At 44.3% G+C, this 19,560-nt stretch overlaps 1 protein-coding gene across 1 annotated transcript in view; it reads right to left on the bottom strand.

Annotated features, from left to right (window-relative positions):
* Nucleotides 1–7,788: 7,788 nt before the first annotated feature.
* Nucleotides 7,789–19,560, bottom strand: part of LOC124042087 (ephrin type-B receptor 3-like) — an 88,311-nt gene continuing 76,539 nt past the window's right edge. Inside the window, exon 15 of the mRNA XM_046360411.1 lies at nucleotides 7,789–9,741. Coding sequence (XP_046216367.1) covers nucleotides 9,627–9,741 — 115 coding nt within the window. The 3' untranslated portion in view covers nucleotides 7,789–9,626. The remainder of the gene's footprint in view (nucleotides 9,742–19,560) is intronic.

Here is a 19,560-nt window from a genome sequence, read left to right on the forward strand (position 1 = left end):
GTATTTCTCATGTTACCTCATCAGCATAGCAGGTATTCATACAGTAGTATTTCTCATGTTACCTCATCAGCATAGCAGGTATTCATACAGTAGTGTTTATCACGTTACCACATCGGCATAGCAGGTATTTACATGAATATAGGGGTTCGATGCCAGCTTCCTAGCATAAGACAACCTGTCATCAGCATCTGGCTCCGAGGAGCAATCCTCAGAGAAGAGGCCATACCCCAAACTATTCAATAAAATCCCATATTGCATTCTGTCCTTGTTTTTCATTCAGTTAAGCCTGTACTCGATTTAACAGAACTGAACGGTCGTCATGGGTAACAGTACACTAGAAAATCAAGAGAGGACATTCTTATTCATCACATGCCGCCTGGCACAATCATTTATAACCGCTCATGTCCGTCAATGACAAATGATGCATCGCACATAGTGGCATGCGCCAACTAGCTGACACGTTAACAAGGTCGTTGTGATTGGATTGGAGTGAGCCGTATGCATCGTTATACTCCCGTGAAGTCATTTGTCAGCTAGGGGTTCTAAAAGTTAAAACTGGTGTCGTGTTGTGTATATGCTAGCTGGAGTTCTATGGGTGTGTAATAAATTGTTGGTGTCAGGTGTTTCCATGGGGATGATTACTTGAGAGCAAGACAAGGCAGTATAAGCATGTGGGATTTGGAGCCAGCCCATCAAACGCTCGACAGGCCCATCTATTTCACATATACCAGGTAGTTTCAGATAATAAGAATCTGCCATGGTATGCCTTTGTGTTTATTAGTTTCAGGAATCAAATGTTCAGAAAATGCCAAAGGTTGCCTATAAATACCTGTATGAACCAAACAACCCAAAAAAGTAATTTGAAGGGGCTTTGTTGCTATGGTAAACGCGTCTCTACATCAATACTTTTTTGTTGGTTCGGGTAATCTGTTTGCCTTTCTCTCCTTGTATTTTTAATATAAATCTTGTTGAAATGGTTCCCAGAGCCGTGCCAGTCTGTTCACATTACAAAGAGTCATCATGCCCTCTGGCCACACTCTTGAAATACCCTTTTAGATCTATGGCTGCCTACATTCTACAGATATTCGTTTTTTTGGTGAAATATTCCCATGCTTTATATCTAGTAGTCCCTTGCACTTTCTCTCTTTCTTCCCCAATTTTCACCATCTGTTCAGAGACCTCAGACCTCATCACCCCCGTATCAAACAAAGTTTGCTCAAAGGCCTATGTTACCCATCTATCTCTCTCTTGTCTTTGTTCTATCCTTCTCCTTCGCCTCCCTGGTGGGGTTTGTAATGCAAGCAGGAGGTTTGTGAGACCTTCCAATCCCATCAGCAAACACTTAGATGCATAATCTGTCTAAATCTGCCATTTCTCCCTCATCCATCCACATGCAAGCTAATTTGTCTTGGTAGGTTCTTCTTTTGAGCCAATGTCCATCACTGTGACTGGGATGACTGCTGGGCACCACAAGCCATGAATCAAGACTTCTTTCCTAGGATGTATATTGCTTAACACTTAAAGCTGACAGGAATAATGGGTTATTACTCATTTTTAACTAATAACAATTTGGGGGGGGTGCTTATATTTGTCCTGTTACACACAGAGACACCCACTGTAATAAGTTATTATTTGTTACATAAGCATGTATGTTATGAGATGACATAGGACTGTATAATGGGTTCATACATGCTTATGACATGTTGTAAAATGCATTATAACGGCACAATACATTATACCTATTAGGTTTAAGTAAAGTGGTACTTGATAAAATCTCCCTAGCATATTTTGTGGAGTGAAATGTAAAAATCACCACATAAAATGTATCTGCGGAACACTAACAGAATGAGAGTTAAAACAGAGATTATGATATTTTACTTTGTATTCAAGGGTTCAGACTTGTACTTTGAAAGCCGAAGACATGGACAGTACTGAATTTGAAGAGTAAAATAAAATTATGGAATTTCAGTTGAAATATACAATATTTTTGACTGTTGCCAATGGCTCAAATTTGAGGGATTTGAGCTTGCATGACTCCAATTAAAGGGCATATTTTTGTCGAGTGTTGTCAGAGTCAATCATCTCAAACTCACATCAGTGGATTGGCATACTTGTGATGCAGCTCCACGCGATGATGTGTAGATCAGTGAATTAGTGTCATCCCCCGAGCTATGATGAGCAACCGTCAATTAACAAACCACACAGGTTCAATTAGACAAATGACTTCAGATTGATCTATTTTAGAATACAGATTAATTCACACACAAGCACCTGTGGGTGGCACAGACAGACAGACAGACAGACAGACAGACAGACAGACAGACAGACAGACAGACAGACAGACAGACAGACAGACAGACAGACAGACAGACAGACAGACAGACAGACAGACAGACAGACAGACAGACAGACAGACAGACAGACAGACAGACAGACAGACAGACAGACAGACAGACAGACAGACAGACAGACAGACAGACAGACAGACAGACAGACAGACAGACAGACAGACAGACAGACAGACAGACAGACAGACAGACAGACAGACAGGCCTTGGGTAGTTGAGCAGTATTGGAAGAGCGAGGCTCTCTGTTTGTGAATGTAGCCAGGCACATTGTGATGCGTATCCTGCATCCTATCCATCAGACTCAGGCCCTTGGGTATTGACACCCATTTAATCAATGGCAGGCTTTAGGCCTTTAGTGGATCGCATCACACTGAACTATACAAAACAGACACACAGGCCTTACCCTCTTCAGCCTCAATGGCCGCACACAAAGTGCACTGTCATGCTAATCTGGAAAACACTGGAAGCTAAAGACATTATGACAAAGACTGGCGGGAGTTGTGGAGTTGACTTGGAACTGCGTAATGACAAAGACTGGCGGGAGTTGTGGAGTTGACTTGGAACTGCGTTGCTTTGACTATTTTTGTTTGTCTCAATTATATAATTTTATTTGACTGAATATTGGGGTAAATAACCTTGTAAATGAGTGTGCAGTATGCTGAACAATGTGATGCCTTCACTGTAACAGCATTATGTAGATCATTGATGGCACAACATCATTTTGTCATTTCCCAACAACTTCACCTGTCAACTTTCCCCATCCTCCTTGATAAACCCTTCAATCTGCTGTGTTGAGGTTTCCTCCCAATGAGAGATAGCAGGCACAGTTGAAAGGCAGATCTTTTTGTGACTAGCCCGGCAGTTTTCAGCCGAACAGCCTGTCATTTTCTACATAAAGGGGGTAGTTTTCCACTGATGAGGCTGCACAGACAGCATCGGCCGTCTCACCGGCAGCAAATCACTACTCTGTTAAAAGTCCCTGATGCGTAGCAAACTCTGCCTGCCAAACCTCGCTTCAAATCTGCCTGCTAGCACAGCCTGCAGTAATTGGAGGCATTACACTAGCTTTGGACAGAATAGCAAATGAGCGCTATGAGCTTAGGCAGAAACTGTACCGATGGAACCAAAAGGTGATACTGAAAGATAGGGGGTGGGGATGTAATCAGAAGATGGTACTGAAAGATAGGGGGGGAATCAGAAGAGGGTACTGAAAGATAGGGGGTGGAATCAGAATAGGGTACTGAGAGATAGTGGGGTGGAATCAGAAGAGGGTACAGAAAGATAGGGGGGTGGAATCAGAATAGGGTACTGAGAGATAGGGAGGTGGAATCAGAAGAGGGTACTGAGAGATAGGGAGGTGGAATCAGAAGAGGGTACTGAGAGATAGGGGGTGGAATCAGAAGAGGGTACTGAGAGATAGGGGTAGAATCAGAAGAGGGTACTGAAAGATAGGGGGGTGGAATCAGAATAGGGTACTGAGAGATAGTGGGGTGGAATCAGAAGAGGGTACTGAAAGATAGGGGGGTGGAATCAGAATAGGGTACTGAAAGATAGGGGGTGTGGTGGAATCGGAATAGGGTACTGAAAGATAGGGGGTGTGGTGGAATCAGAATAGGGTACTAAGAGATGGGGGGGGTGGAATCAGAATAGGGTACTGAAAGATAGGGGGGGGGAATGGAATCAGGATAGGGTAATCAGAAGAGGGTGAAAGATAGGGGGGGGTGGAATCAGAATAGGGTACTGAGAGATAGTGGGGTGGAATCAGAAGAGGGTACTGAAAGATAGGGGGTGGAATCAGAATAGGGTACTGAGAGATAGTGGGGTGGAATCAGAAGAGGGTACTGAAAGATAGGGGGTGGAATCAGAAGAGGGTACTGAGAGATAGGGGGTGGAATCAGAAGAGGGTACTGAGAGATAGGGGGTGGAATCAGAAGAGGGTACTGAGAGATAGGGGGTGGAATCAGAAGAGGGTACTGAGAGATAGGGGGGGTGGAATCAGAAGAGGGTACTGAGAGATAGGGGGTGGAATCACTGAAGAATCAGGGTACTGAATAGATAGAATAGGGTACTGAGAGATAGTGGAATCAGAATAGGGTACTGAGAGATAGGGTACTGGGATGTGGAATCAGAAGGGTAGAAAGATAGTGGAATCTGAAATAGGGGGTGGAATCAGAATAGGGTACTGAAAGATAGGGGGTGGAATCAGAATAGGGTACTGAAAGATAGGGGGGGAATCAGAATAGGGTACTGAGAGATAGTGGGGTGGAATCAGAATAGGGTACTGGGTAAAGATAGGGGGTGGAATCAGAATAGGGTACTGAAAGATAGGGGGGGGGTGGAATCAGAATAGGGTACTGAAAGATAGGGGGTGGAATGTTGGAATAGGGGGTGGAATCAGAATAGGGTACTGAATGATAGGGGGTACTGAGAGATAGGGGGGTGTGGAATCAGAATAGGGTACTGAAAGATAGGGGGTGGAATCAGAAGATAGGGTACTGAAAGATAGGGGGTGGAATCAGAATAGGGTACTGAGAGATAGTGGGGTGGAATCAGAAGAGGGTACTGAAAGATAGGGGGGGTGGAATCAGAATAGGGTACTGAGATAGGGGGTGGAATCAGATAGTGGGGTGGAACTGAAAGATAGGGGGGTGGAATCAGAATAGGGTACTGAAAGATAGAAGAGGATAGTACTGAAAGATAGGGGGTGGAATCAGAATAGGGTACTGAGAGATAGTGGGGTGGAATCAGAAGAGGGTACTGAAAGATAGGGGGTGGAATCAGAATAGGGTACTGAAAGATAGGGGGTGGAATCAGAATAGGGTACTGAAAGATAGGGGGTGGAATCAATCTGAAAGATAGGGGGGTGGAATCAGAATAGGTACTGAAAGATAGGGGGGGAATGGAATCAGAAGAGGGTACTGAGAGAGATAGGGGGTGGAATCAGAAGATAGGGTACTGAGAATAGGGTACTGATAGGGGGTGGAATCAGAAGAGGGTACTGAAAGATAGGGGGTGGAATCAGAAGAGGGTACTGAAAGATAGGGGGAATCAGAATAGGGTGGAATCAGAATAGGGTACTGAGAGATAGGGGGTGGAATCAGAAGAGGGTACTGAGAGATAGGGGGGTGGAATACTGAGAAGAATCAGGGTACTGAGAGATAGGGGGTGGAATCAGAAGAGGGTACTGAGAGATAGGGGGTGGAATCAGAAGAGGGTACTGAAAGATAGGGGGTGGAATCAGAAGAGGGTACTGAAGATAGGGGTGGAATCTGAAAGATGAGGATAGGGGGTGGAATCAGAATAGGGTACTGAGAGATAGGGGGTGAGAATGAAGAGGGTACTGAGAGATAGGGGGTGAAATCAGAAGGGGTACTGAGAGATAGGGGGTGGAATCAGAAGAGGGTACTGAGAGATAGGGGGTGGAATCAGAAGAGGGTACTGAGAGATAGGGGGTGGAATCAGAAGAGGGTACTGAGAGATAGGGGGGTAGAATCAGAAGAGGGTACTGAGAGATAGGGGGGTAGTGTGTGTGTGTGTGGCTGCGTGTGGGGGGGAGTGTGCGCAAGCAAATGTGCATGTGTACGTGCATGTATTAGTCTCTCTCTCTGTGTGTGTGTGTGTGTGTGGGGGTGGATGATTATCCTTCCCCACACACACTCTCATGTACACAGTGGTAAGTACAAGAGCTTGCCTGTTGTTAATCTCCCAGTAATCACATGGCTCACTCTGGAGATTTGACGTTCTACTGCACGAGTGTCTGGCCATCAAAAAGCATACGACAAGCAAGCAGGAAATTGCCTGCCATCTACGCGCCGCGTCCTCCGTTCTTACTCCATCAAGCACGCTCATTAAAATCTACAGATGAACTGTCTCAGTTGATTTGTCATTACCTAATAGGCTGTAATATGGGGATGGTGTCACATCCTTTCCTGAGAAGTTTGCTGTCGTCTAGCATTAAATTGGAAGGATAAAAAAAAACGAGTTTCCGAAACAGTTTTATTGAGATTAAGTGATGGAAGATTGAAGATTTCTATCTTCTAGTCCGTGGTGGTCCTGAGAGATATTGTGTTGGATCAACATTGATTTCATTGTAGAAAAATAGAATGCGAAACCCCACTCCTGACACCACGTGTCAACGGCGCTACACACAGTCAATATCGAACATACGCTCTGGCTGAAGGCATTAGTTAGTCAAGGCCCTCGTCTTCAACACCTAATGCACTGAAGTGCTGTATACTCAAAGCTCTACACAGCAAAAACCTACAATACTATTCTTCATTCTTTAACACAACCTTTATTTAACCCATTGACATAGATAGACTCTTCTCCAAGGGAGACCTGGCCAAGATGGCAGCTTCAGTATCTATATTAATAGGTTTTCTCCCATCTACGTCTAGTGCTGTATGTTCCTGAACAACCTGTACTGGGGGCTACAGTAAAAGAAGAATATCTATAACAAGACTCATTATAGCTCAGATATACAGAAGAAGGAAATCATGCCAGATCTAACCATACATCTCAATGACCTATTCCCACATTCTTAATCAACTGGGACACTATATGGTGTTGGTTGCAGTACGTCTATCTTCTCAAGGACAAATTCGGAGGAGAATGGACACCGATCTCTCCTCAGGGAGATTATCATACGCCTTCTTGCTCAGCATCGGGTCCAAAAACCCCCCGATAAATATCTGAAATTAGCCGTCCAGGCCATCCACGTGGGTCGGTTTTAACACAGTCAATAAAAACAGAACATCAGTAAAGTGTCTACCTCTAGGGTGTTGCCAGGTGACAGCACCGCTCCTCAATATTGGCAAGACAAGACCGATGTGACATGATGCGGTCGTGTACAGGTTGTGTGCAGGTTGTATACAGGTTGTGTACAGGTTGTATACAGGTTGTATACAGGTTGTGTACAGGTTGTATACAGGTTGTGTACAGGTTGTATACAGGTCGTGTACAGGTTGTATACAGGTCGTGTACAGGTTGTATACAGGTCGTGTACAGGTTGTATACAGGTTGTATACAGGTTGTGTACAGGTCATGTACAGGTTGTATACAGGTCGTGTACAGGTCGTGTACAGGTCGTGTACAGGTCGTGTACAGGTTGTATACAGGTTGTATACAGGTTGTGTACAGGTTGTGTACAGGCTGCCAAGAAATGCACATAGATCCACTACCAGTGCTGGAATGATGTCAGGGTATCTCGCTTCCTTGAAGCCTCTCTCATGACAGAGGAAGAATCTATAGTCCTGCTTTCTCACTAATTAATGAGCTGTGTGGACTGGTCTTTGATTAAGCTTAAAAGTGAATGAGTTTCATAACTAATATGATATTCTAAAAGAAAAACATACTTGCTATTCCTTATGTTCGTCCTACGACTGGAAGAAGAGAAGACCTGGAATGACTTTCTGCTGGACCCGCAGAGAAATAAAAGAGAATACCATAGATCACTTTAATAATTGATTTGCATATGATTATCGAAAAAATACTAAGAGAGAAATGCTTATTTTGTTCTAGTTTCTTTTTTTCCTTCTTTTTTTTGTACAATTCCATACACCTTAGTCTTACAGAAAGAAGTCCCTGATGGACATTTCCTTGTTTTTCTTATTTCACATAGATTTTTCTATCCTGGTACATGGCCCCTTTAAACTGTCATTTTTCTTTTGATGTTGCCAACAACAAACAAACATACGGAGGTTCACACGGAGGTCAGAGGGGCCAAATGAAGATGAACTCTGAGCGGATTTAGTAGGGATGGGGAGATCATATAACACGGCAGATACTGACAGCTGGCGTACTTAAAAAAAAACATGTCAAGAGTAATTCACTGAATAATTCAAACTTTTTGTGGGTCAGGTTGATATTGAGGTCACATAGTTATCATCTTAATGACAACATATGTCATTTGCACGGGATCCTTGACACATTTTACTTAAGAAAACATCCAACACTTCAACATAGTTAGCCAGTTAGCCTGGTACCATATTCTATGTGCTTTAGCCAGCTTCCCTGACTATCGGTGTCAGACCAAACATGTTCGGCATGACAGTGGAAAAACACAGAGACGATTTGGTTAAAGCACAAACAGACTGGAACCCCAGGCTAAGATATCAGTAGCGTGTCCAGAATAATGGAATTGACAACTGTACTGACAGGCTGGTGATGTGGGCCAGCAATGGTGACTAGAAGTAGCTATGGTTCATCATTAACCTTTCCTACGAGCTACAGCTGCCACAAAATATTTGAATATTGTTTAATCATTAAATTCACTGTCTAGTGGATTAAGATAAAGTGTGGAAAAAAAAGAAGATATCCCTCAATTACTGTAGAAAACGCAATACTATATTCAACTATAAGTAATAACTTAGCATCCAAAACAAGACATAGTTGAATAAAATAAGAGTAAGAAAATAGAGTAATAGTTATGCGGAACCATTGTCTCTTGTTCACATGACATTCATCCACAACAGTTCCAATTTGGCATGCACATGATGGTGTGTCCTGTACTGTGTTACAGTCAAATACGTCCTACTCAGTCAGCCCCTTTATCCAAGGAAGGTGAATGGGACACGCAAATACACATACAGTATCATGAGACCGAAACCTTCCACTGACATGAAAGACCACAATTAAAGAAAGTGGACAAAACAAGATAATAAAAAACAGCAATTCTTATAGAAGTCTGCAATCAAGTTCTCTGACCAAGGGCATTCGGATACAATCTTTTCAGGTGTCCGCGTTCCTTCAGAATCCATAGAATACATCCTCAAAGACTCATCATTCGAACAATCCCTTTTGTATCATCATTGCGCCTGTATCTTTCCAGTACATAGTATCCTTATCTGTTCCCATCCGTGGTCAAAGTCAATGATAAAGGCAGGGAAGACATGGGAATCACTTTGGCAAAAAGGACGCTTCCCAGGCAGCAGAAAACACATGCAGACATGCAAACATAACCTGAGGGAGAGTTTGGCTTTCTGTCAATGGACGGTTCTCGAAATCACAAATGTCAATACTGAGTGCGAGCACCCGCCAATAAACAAGTTCTCCACAAGAGTCTGTTCTCAACAGAGCTCCACTGAAGCTGTCCAAAGTCAAGATGTCCTTTTCCATGTTAGTTTTGTGTAGGTACAGCAGACCACTTTTGTTTGGTCTCGGAATGGGTCATCCATTCATTCATTGGGTTCTGCACATAGAGCTCCTAGGTAGTTTCTAGTGGGTCCAGTTTCCTCTGCTGATTTGTTGGTTTGTTGTTCTGTTGGTCCAGATCCAAACCTCAGACCCTTATGGGGAGAGTTGCACTCATCTGTTGTCGAACGATGTCATTCTGACTGCTGTCCAGGCTCTTCATGTGGTGGCCAGGCAATGTCCCCCCGATCCGCATCAGATCCCTGTTAACAGAGGCAATAGGTCAGTCACGTGTGTTTTTTTTCAAGAGTACAAACTGTTACACCAGTGTTATTAGATTCCTGGTTCTGGAGCAGAGACCCATAGGGTGTGCAGGGTTTTGTTCCAGCTCAGTGCTAGCACAAAATGTTCAACTTATCAACTAATCATCAAGCCCTTGGTTTGTTCAATTAGGTGTGTTAGTGCTACACTTATCTATTTCAAACTGTATTTATCCAGGATCAGGACTGAAGAACGCTGCTGTGTTAGGTGGTATAGTATTACACTGTCAACAACATTGAGGATGGGAGACAGCACACAGCACACAGTGAGAATCCATCAAATATGTGTTGATACCGATCATGGAAAAGACAATCTAGAAGCCAGTTCCACCACTTACAAAATCCAATTTAACCTCCGAGCAGAATAAATTAATCATGTTGGGGTTGTAATAAAAACGAGTACCTCCGTCATCTCCATTCTAAAGATACTACAGTATCTGTACAGTATTGATAAGGCTCTCACTCTCACACTCACTCACTCACTCACTCACCACTCACTCACTCACTCACTCACTCACTCACTCACTCACTCACTCACTCACTCACTCACTCACTCATAAATGAATCATCAGCATACAATGACACGTAGCATAACATACACCTACATACACACATTGATACACACACACACAAGACATACACCTACATACACACATTGATACACACACACACACACACAAGACATACACCTACATACATACATTGATACACACACACACAAGCCATACACCTACATACACACATTGATACACACACACACACACAATGACACACGCACACAAACACACACTTCCCCATTTGGCCCATCACAGCAATGGCTTGGCCTCCCTTAGCAACCTAATTAAATACATTCCTCTTTTAGCTTCTCCTCAATCTGTCTTATTACCCACACTCCATCCCCTCAGCTCTCTGTTAGTCTGTTTCTACATCCTCCATCACCTCAGTCTGTTTCTACATCCTCCATCAGTCTGTTTCTACATCCTCCATCACCTCAGTCTGTTTCTACATCCTCCATCAGTCTGTTTCTACATCCTCCATCACCTCAGTCTGTTTCTACATCCTCCATCAGTCTGTTTCTACATCCTCCATCAGTCTGTTTCTACATCCTCCATCACCTCAGCTGTCAGTCTGTTTCTACATCCTCCATCAGTCTGTTTCTACATCCTCCATCAGTCTGTTTCTACATCCTCCATCAGTCTGTTTCTCCATCCTCCATCAGTCTGTTTCTACATCCTCCATCAGTCTGTTTCTACATCCTCCATCAGTCTGTTTCTACATCCTCCATCAGTCTGTTTCTACATCCTCCATCACCTCAGCTCTCTGTTAGTCTGTTTCTACATCCTCCATCACCTCAGCTCTCTGTTAGTCTGTTTCTACATCCTCCATCACCTCAGTCTGTTTCTACATCCTCCATCAGTCTGTTTCTACATCCTCCATCACCTCAGTCTGTTTCTACATCCTCCAACAGTATGTTTCTACATCCTCCATCACATCAGTCTGTTTCTACATCCTCCATCACCTCAGTCTGTTTCTACATCCTCCATCACCTCAGCTGTCAGTCTGTTTCTACATCCTCCATCAGTCTGTTTCTCCTCATCACCCCAGTCTGTTTCTCATCCTCCTCAGCTCAGTCTGTTTCTGTTTCTATCATCCTCCATCAGTCTGTTTCTACATCCTCCATCAGTCCTACATCCTCCATCACCTCAGTCTGTTTCTACATCCTCCATCAGTCTGTTTCTACATCCTCCATCAGTCTGTTTCTACATCCTGTTTCCATCATCCTCAGCTGTCAGTCTGTTTCTACATCCTCCATCAGTCTGTTTTTCTACATCCTCCATCACCTCAGTCTGTTTCTGTTTCTACATCCTCCATCAGTCTGTTTCTACATCCTCCATCACCTCAGCTGTCAGTCTGTTTCTACATCCTCCATCAGTCTGTTTCTACATGCTCCATCACCTCACCTGTTAGTCTGTTTCTACATCCTCCATCAGTCTGTTTCTACATCCTCCATCACCTCAGCTGTTTCTGTTTCATCCTCCATCACCTCAGCTCTCTGTTAGTCTGTTTCTACATCCTCCATCAGTCTGTTTCTACATCCTCCATCACCTCAGTCTGTTTCTCATCCTCCATCAGTCTGTTTCTACATCCTCCATCACCTCAGTCTGTTTCTACATCCTCCATCACCTCAGCTCTCTGTCTGTTTCTACATCCTCCATCACCTCAGCTCTGTTTCTGTTCCTCCATCATGTTTCTCATCAGTCTGTTTCTCATCCTCCATCACCTCAGTCTGTTTCTACATCCTCCATCAGTCTGTTTCTACATCCTCCATCAGCCAGTCTGTTTCTACATCCTCCAGTCTGTTTCTACATCCTCCATCAGTCTGTTTCTATCCTCCATCCTCCATCACAGCTCAGTCTGTTTCTCAGTCTGTTTCTACATCCTCCATCACCTCAGCAGTCTGTTTCTACATCCTCCATCAGTCTGTTTCTACATCCTCCATCAGTCTGTTTCTACATCCTCCATCACCTCAGTCTGTTTCTACATCCTCCATCAGTCTGTTTCTACATCCTCCATCACCTCAGCTCCATCAGTCTGTTTCTACATCCTCCATCAGTCTGTTTCTACATCCTCCATCACCTCAGTCTGTTTCTGTTTCTACATCCTCCATCACCTCAGTCTGTTTCTACAGCTCTCTGTTAGTCTGTTTCTACATCCTCCATCACCTCAGTCTGTTTCTGTTTCTACATCCTCCATCAGTCTGTTTCTACATCCTCCATCACCTCAGTCTGTTTCTACATCCTCCATCAGTCTGTTTCTACATCCTCCATCACCTCAGTCTGTTTCTACATCCTCCATCAGTCTGTTTCTACATCCTCCATCAGTCTGTTTCTACATCCTCCATCACCTCAGTCTGTTTCTACATCCTCCATCAGTCTGTTTCTACATCCTCCATCACCTCAGCTGTCAGTCTGTTTCTACATCCTCCATCAGTCCATCAGTCTGTTTCTACATCCTCCATCACCTCAGTCTGTTTCTACATCCTCCATCACCTCAGTCTGTTTCTCATCCTCCATCAGTCTGTTTCTACATCCTCCATCACCTCAGTCTCTCTGTTAGTCTGTTTCTACATCCTCCATCAGTCTGTTTCTACATCCTCCATCAGTCTGTTTCTACATTCTCCATCAGCTCCATCACCTCAGCTGTCAGTCTGTTTCTACATCCTCCATCACCTCAGCCATCAGTCTGTTTCTACATCCTCCATTAGTCTGTTTCTACATCCTCCATCAGTCTGTTTCTACATCTCAGCTCTCTGTCTGTTTCTTCCTCCATCACCTCTGTTTCTACATCCTCCATCACCTCAGCTCTCTGTTAGTCTGTTTCTACATCCTCCATCACATCAGTCTGTTTCTACATCCTCCATCACCTCAGCTCTACATCCTCCATTAGTCTGTTTCTACATCCTCCATCAGTCTGTTTCTACATCCTCCATCACCTCAGTCTGTCTCCTCCATCACAGTTGTTTCTACATCCTCCATCACATCTCTGTTTCTACATCCTCCATTAGTCTGTTTCTACATCCTCCATCACCTCAGCTCTCTGTTAGTCTGTTTCTACATCCTCCATCACCTCAGCTGTTTCTACTCCTCCATCAGTCTGTTTCTACATCCTCCATCACCTCAGTCTGTTTCTACATCCTCCATCAGTCTGTTTCTACATCCTCCATCACCTCAGCTGTCAGTCTGTTTCTACATCCTCCATCACTGTTTCTACAGCCTCCATCAGTCTGTTTCTACATCCTCCATCAGTCTGTTTCTACATCCTCCATCAGTCTGTTTCTACATCCTCCATCACCTCAGCTGTCAGTCTGTTTCTACATCCTCCATCACCTCAGCTGTCAGTCTGTTTCTACATCCTCCATCAGTCTGTTTCTACATCTTCCATCAGTCTGTTTCTACATCCTCCATCACCTCAGCTCTCTTCTTAGTCTGTTTCTGCATCATCCATCACCTCAGCTCTCTGTTAGTCTGTTTCTACATCCTCCATCACCTCAGTCTGTTTCTACATCCTCCATCAGTCTGTTTCTACATGCTCCATCACCTCAGCTGTCAGTCTGTTTCTACATCCTCCATCACCTCAGCCATCAGTCTGTTTCTACATCCTCCATCATCCTCCATTCCTCCATCAGTCTGTTTCTACATCCTCCATCACCTCAGCTCTCTGTTTCTAGTCTGTTTCTACATCCTCCATCACCTCAGCTCTCTGTTAGTCTGTTTCTACATCCTCCATCACCTCAGTCTGTTTCTACATCCTCCATCAGTCTGTTTCTACATCCTCCATCACCTCAGTCTGTTTCTACATCCTCCATCAGTCTGTTTCTACATCCTCCATCACCTCAGTCTGTTTCTACATCCTCCATCACCTCAGCTGTCAGTCTGTTTCTACATCCTCCATCACCTCAGCCATCAGTCTGTTTCTACATCCTCCAATAGTCTGTTTCTACATCCTCCATCACCTCAGCTCTCTGTTAGTCTGTTTCTACATCCTCCATCACCTCAGTCTGTTTCTACATCCTCCATCACCTCAGTCTGTTTCTACATCCTCCATCAGTCTGTTTCTACATCCTCCATCACCTCAGTCTGTTTCTACATCCTCCATCACCTCAGTCTGTTTCTACATCCTCCATCACCTCAGTCTGTTTCTGTTTCTACATCCTCCATCACCTCAGTCTGTTTCAGTCTGTTTCTACATCCTCCATCACCTCAGCTCTCTCTGTTTCTACATCCTCCATCAGTCTGTTTCTACATCCTCCATCAGTCTGTTTCTACATCTCTCTGTTTCTACATCCTCCATCTGTTTCTCCATCACCTCAGCTCAGTCTGTTTCTACATCCTCCATCAGTCTGTTTCTACATCCTCCATCAGTCTGTTTCTACATCTCCATCACCTCAGTCTGTTTCTGTTTCTACATCCCATCATCCTCCATCAGTCTGTTTCTAGTCTGTTTCTACATCCTCCATCAGCTCTCTGTTAGTCTGTTTCTACATCCTCCATCACCTCAGCTCTACATCACCTCCAGCTGTCAGTCTGTTTCTACATCCTCCATCACCTCAGTCTGTTTCTACATCCTCCATCAGTCTGTTTCTACATCCTCCATCACCTCAGTCTGTTTCTACATCCTCCATCACCTCAGTCTGTTTCTACATCCTCCATCACCTCAGTCTGTTTCTAGTCTGTTTCTACATCCTCCATCACCTCAGTCTGTTTCTACATCCTCCATCACTCCATCAGTCTGTTTCTACATCCTCCATCACCTCAGCTCCATCAGTCTGTCTGTTTCTTTCTACATCCTCCATCACCTCAGTCTGTTTCTACATCATCCTCCATCACCTCAGCTCTCTGTTTCTACATCCTCCATCACCTCTGTTTCTACATCCTCCATCACCTCAGCTCTCTGTTAGTCTGTTTCTACATCCTCCATCAGTCTGTTTCTACATCCTCCATCACCTCAGCTCTCTGTTAGTCTGTTTCTACATCCTCCATGTAGTCTGTTTCTCATCCTCCATCACCTCAGCTGTTATCTGTTTCTACTGTTAGTCTGTTTCTACATCCTCCATCACCTCAGCTCTCTGTTAGTCTGTTTCTATCATCCTCCATCAGTCTGTTTCTCATCCTCCATCACCTCATCAGTCTGTTTCTACATCCTCCATCACCTCAGTCTGTTTCTACATCCTCCATCAGTCCTCAGCTCCATCAGTCTGTTTCTACATCCTCCATCACCTCAGCTCTCTGTTTCTACATCCTCCATCAGTCTGTTTCTACATCCTCCATCAGTCTGTTTCTACATCCTCCATCACCTCAGCTCTCTGTCAGTCTGTTTCTACATCCTCCATCAGTCTGTTTCTACATCCTCCATCACCTCAGTCTGTTAGTCTGTTTCTACATCCTCCATCAGTCTGTTTCTACATCCTCCATCAGTCTGTTTCTCATCCTCCATCACCTCAGTCTGTTTCTACATCCTCCATCAGTCTGTTTCTCATCCTCCATCACCTCAGTCTGTTTCTGTTTCTACATCCTCCATCAGTCTGTTTCTACATCCTCCATCACCTCAGTCTGTTTCTCATCCTCCATCACCTCAGCTCTCTGTTAGTCTGTTTCTACATCCTCCATCACCTCAGTCTCTGTTTCTACATCCTCCATCACAGTCTCAGTCTGTTTCTACATCCTCCATCACCTCAGTCTGTTTCTCAGTCTGTTTCTACATCCTCCATCAGTCTGTTTCTACATCCTCCATCACCTCAGTCTGTTTCTACATCCTCCATCACCTCAGTCTGTTTTTCTACATCCTCCATCACCTCAGTCTGTTTCTACATCCTCCATCAGTCTGTTTCTCATCCTCCATCATCTGTTTCTCCAGTCTGTTTCTACATCTCAGTCTGTTTCTACATCCTCCATCAGTCTGTTTCTACATCCTCCATCACATCAGTCTGTTTCTACATCCTCCATCACCTCAGTCTGTTTCTACATCCTCCATCACCTCAGCTGTCAGTCTGTTTCTACATCCTCCATCAGTCTGTTTCTACATCCTCCATCAGTCTGTTTCTACATCCTCCATCACCTCAGCTGTTTCTCAGTCTGTTTCTACATCCTCCATCACCTCAGCTGTCAGTCTGTTTCTACATCTGTTTCTCCATCACCTCAGTCTGTTTCTACATCCTCCATCAGTCTGTTTCTACATCCTCCATCACCTCACATCTCCATCAGTCTGTTTCTACATCCTCCATCAGTCTGTTTCTACATCCTCCATCAGTCTGTTTCTCATCCTCTCAGTTAGTCTGTTTCTACATCCTCCATCAGTCTGTTTCTACATCCTCCATCACCTCAGCTCTCTGTTAGTCTGTTTCTAGTCTGTTTCTACATCCTCCATCACCTCAGCTGTCTGTTAGTCTGTTTCTACATCCTCCATTAGTCTGTTTCTACATCCTCCATCACCTCAGCTCTCTGTTAGTCTGTTTCTACATCCTCCATCACCTCAGCTCTCTGTTAGTCTGTTTCTACATCCTCCATCACTCTCAGTCTTTTCATCCTCCCTCAGTCTCAGTCTGTTTTTACTCCTCCATCAGTCTGTTTCTCCATCACCTCAGCTCCATCAGTCTGTTTCTACATCCTCCATCACCTCAGCTGTCAGTCTGTTTCTACATCCTCCATCACCTCAGCTGTCAGTCTGTTTCTACATCCTCCATCAGTCTGTTTCTACATCTTCCATCAGTCTGTTTCTACATCCTCCATCACCTCAGCTCTCTTCTTAGTCTGTTTCTGCATCATCCATCACCTCAGCTCTCTGTTAGTCTGTTTCTACATCCTCCATCACCTCAGTCTGTTTCTGCATCCTCCATCAGTCTGTTTCTACATGCTCCATCACCTCAGCTGTCAGTCTGTTTCTACATCCTCCATCACCTCAGCCATCAGTCTGTTTCTACATCCTCCATTAGTCTGTTTCTACATCCTCCATCACCTCAGCTCTCTGTTAGTCTGTTTCTACATCCTCCATCACCTCAGCTCTCTGTTAGTCTGTTTCTACATCCTCCATCACCTCAGTCTGTTTCTACATCCTCCATCAGTCTGTTTCTACATCCTCCATCACCTCAGTCTGTTTCTACATCCTCCATCACCTCAGTCTGTTTCTGTTTCTAGTCTGTTTCTGTTTCTACATCCTCCATCACCTCAGCTGTCAGTCTGTTTCTACATCCTCCATCACCTCAGCCTCCATCAGTCTGTTTCTACATCCTCCATCAGTCTGTTTCTACATCCTCCATCACCTCAGCTCTCTGTCTCTGTTTCTACATCCTCCATCAGTCTGTTTCTCAGTCTGTTTCTACATCCTCCATCAGTCTGTTTCTGTCCTCCATCTACATCCTCCATCAGTCTGTTTCTCCTCCATCACCTCAGCTCTCTGTCAGTCTGTTTCTACATCCTCCATCAGTCTGTTTCTACATCCTCCATCATCCTCTCTGTTTCTACATCTGTTTCTGTTTCTACATCCTCCATCACCTCAGTGTTTCTACATCCTCCATCAGTCTGTTTCTACATCCTCCATCACCTCAGTCTGTTTCTACATCCTCCATCACCTCAGTCTGTTTCTGTTTCTACATCCTCCATCAGTCCTCATCCTCTCTCAGTTTCTACATCCTCCATCAGTCTGTTTCTACATCCTCCATCAGTCTGTCACCTCAGTCTGTTTCTACATCCTCCATCAGTCTGTTTCTACATCCTCCATCAGTCTGTTTCTACATCCTCCATCAGTCTGTTTCTACATCCTCCATCACCTCAGTCTGTTTCTCATCCTCCATCAGTCTGTTTCTACATCCTCCATCAGTCTGTTTCTCAGTCTGTTTCTACATCTCCATCAGTCTGTTTCTACATCCTCCATCACTCTCAGTCTGTTTCTACATCCTCCATCACCTCAGTCTGTTTCTACATCCTCCATCACCTCAGTCTCTGTTTCTACATCCTCCATCAGTCTGTTTCTACATCCTCCATCAGTCTGTTTCTCAGTCTGTTTCAGTCTGTTTCTATCCTCCATCACTGTTTCTCAGCTCCATCACCTCACATCCATCAGTCTGTCTGTTTCTACATCCTCCATCACCTCAGCTGTCAGTCTGTTTCTACATCCTCCATCAGTCTGTTTCTACATCCTCCATCACCTCAGCTGTCAGTCTGTTTCTACATCCTCCATCAGTCTGTTTCTACATCCTCCATCACCTCAGCTCTCTGTTAGTCTGTTTCTACATCCTCCATCAGTCTGTTTCTACATGCTCCATCACCTCAGCTCTCTGTTAGTCTGTTTCTACATCCTCCATTAGTCTGTTTCTACATCCTCCATCACCTCAGCTCTCTGTTAGTCTGTTTCTACATCCTCCATCACCTCAGCTCTCTGTTAGTCTGTTTCTACATCCTCCATCACCTCAGTCTGTTTCTACATCCTCCATCAGTCTGTTTCTACATGCTCCATCACCTCAGCTGTCAGTCTGTTTCTACATCCTCCATCACCTCAGCCATCAGTCTGTTTCTACATCCTCCATCAGTCTGTTTCTACATCCTCCATCAGTCTGTTTCTACATCCTCCATCACCTCAGCTCTCTGTTTCTACATCCTCCATCAGTCTGTTTCTACATCCTCCATCACCTCAGCTCAGTCTGTTTCTACATCCTCCATCACCTCAGTCTGTTTCTACATCCTCCATCAGTCTGTTTCTACATCCTCCATCACCTCAGTCTGTTTCTACATCCTCCATCAGTCTGTTTCTACATCCTCCATCACCTCAGTCTGTTTCTACATCCTCCATCACCTCAGCCATCAGTCTGTTTCTACATCCTCCAATAGTCTGTTTCTACATCCTCCATCACCTCAGCTCTCTGTTAGTCTGTTTCTACATCCTCCATCACCTCAGTCTGTTTCTACATCCTCCATCAGTCTGTTTCTCCATCCTCCATCAGTCTGTTTCTACATCCTCCATCACCTCAGTCTGTTTCTACATCCTCCATCAGTCTGTTTCTACATCCTCCATCACTCCACATCCTCCATCAGTCTGTTTCTCAGCCTCCATCAGTCTGTTTCTCCTCCACATCCTCCATCAGTCTGTTTCTACATCCTCCATCACCTCATCACTCAGCTATCAGTCTGTTTCTACATCCTCCATCAGTCTGTTTCTACATCCTCCATCACCTCAGTCTGTTTCTACATCCTCCATCACCTCAGCTCTCTC

The sequence above is a fragment of the Oncorhynchus gorbuscha genome, linkage group LG08 (genome assembly GCF_021184085.1).
Source record: "Oncorhynchus gorbuscha isolate QuinsamMale2020 ecotype Even-year linkage group LG08, OgorEven_v1.0, whole genome shotgun sequence".
Lineage (NCBI taxonomy): Eukaryota > Metazoa > Chordata > Actinopteri > Salmoniformes > Salmonidae > Oncorhynchus > Oncorhynchus gorbuscha.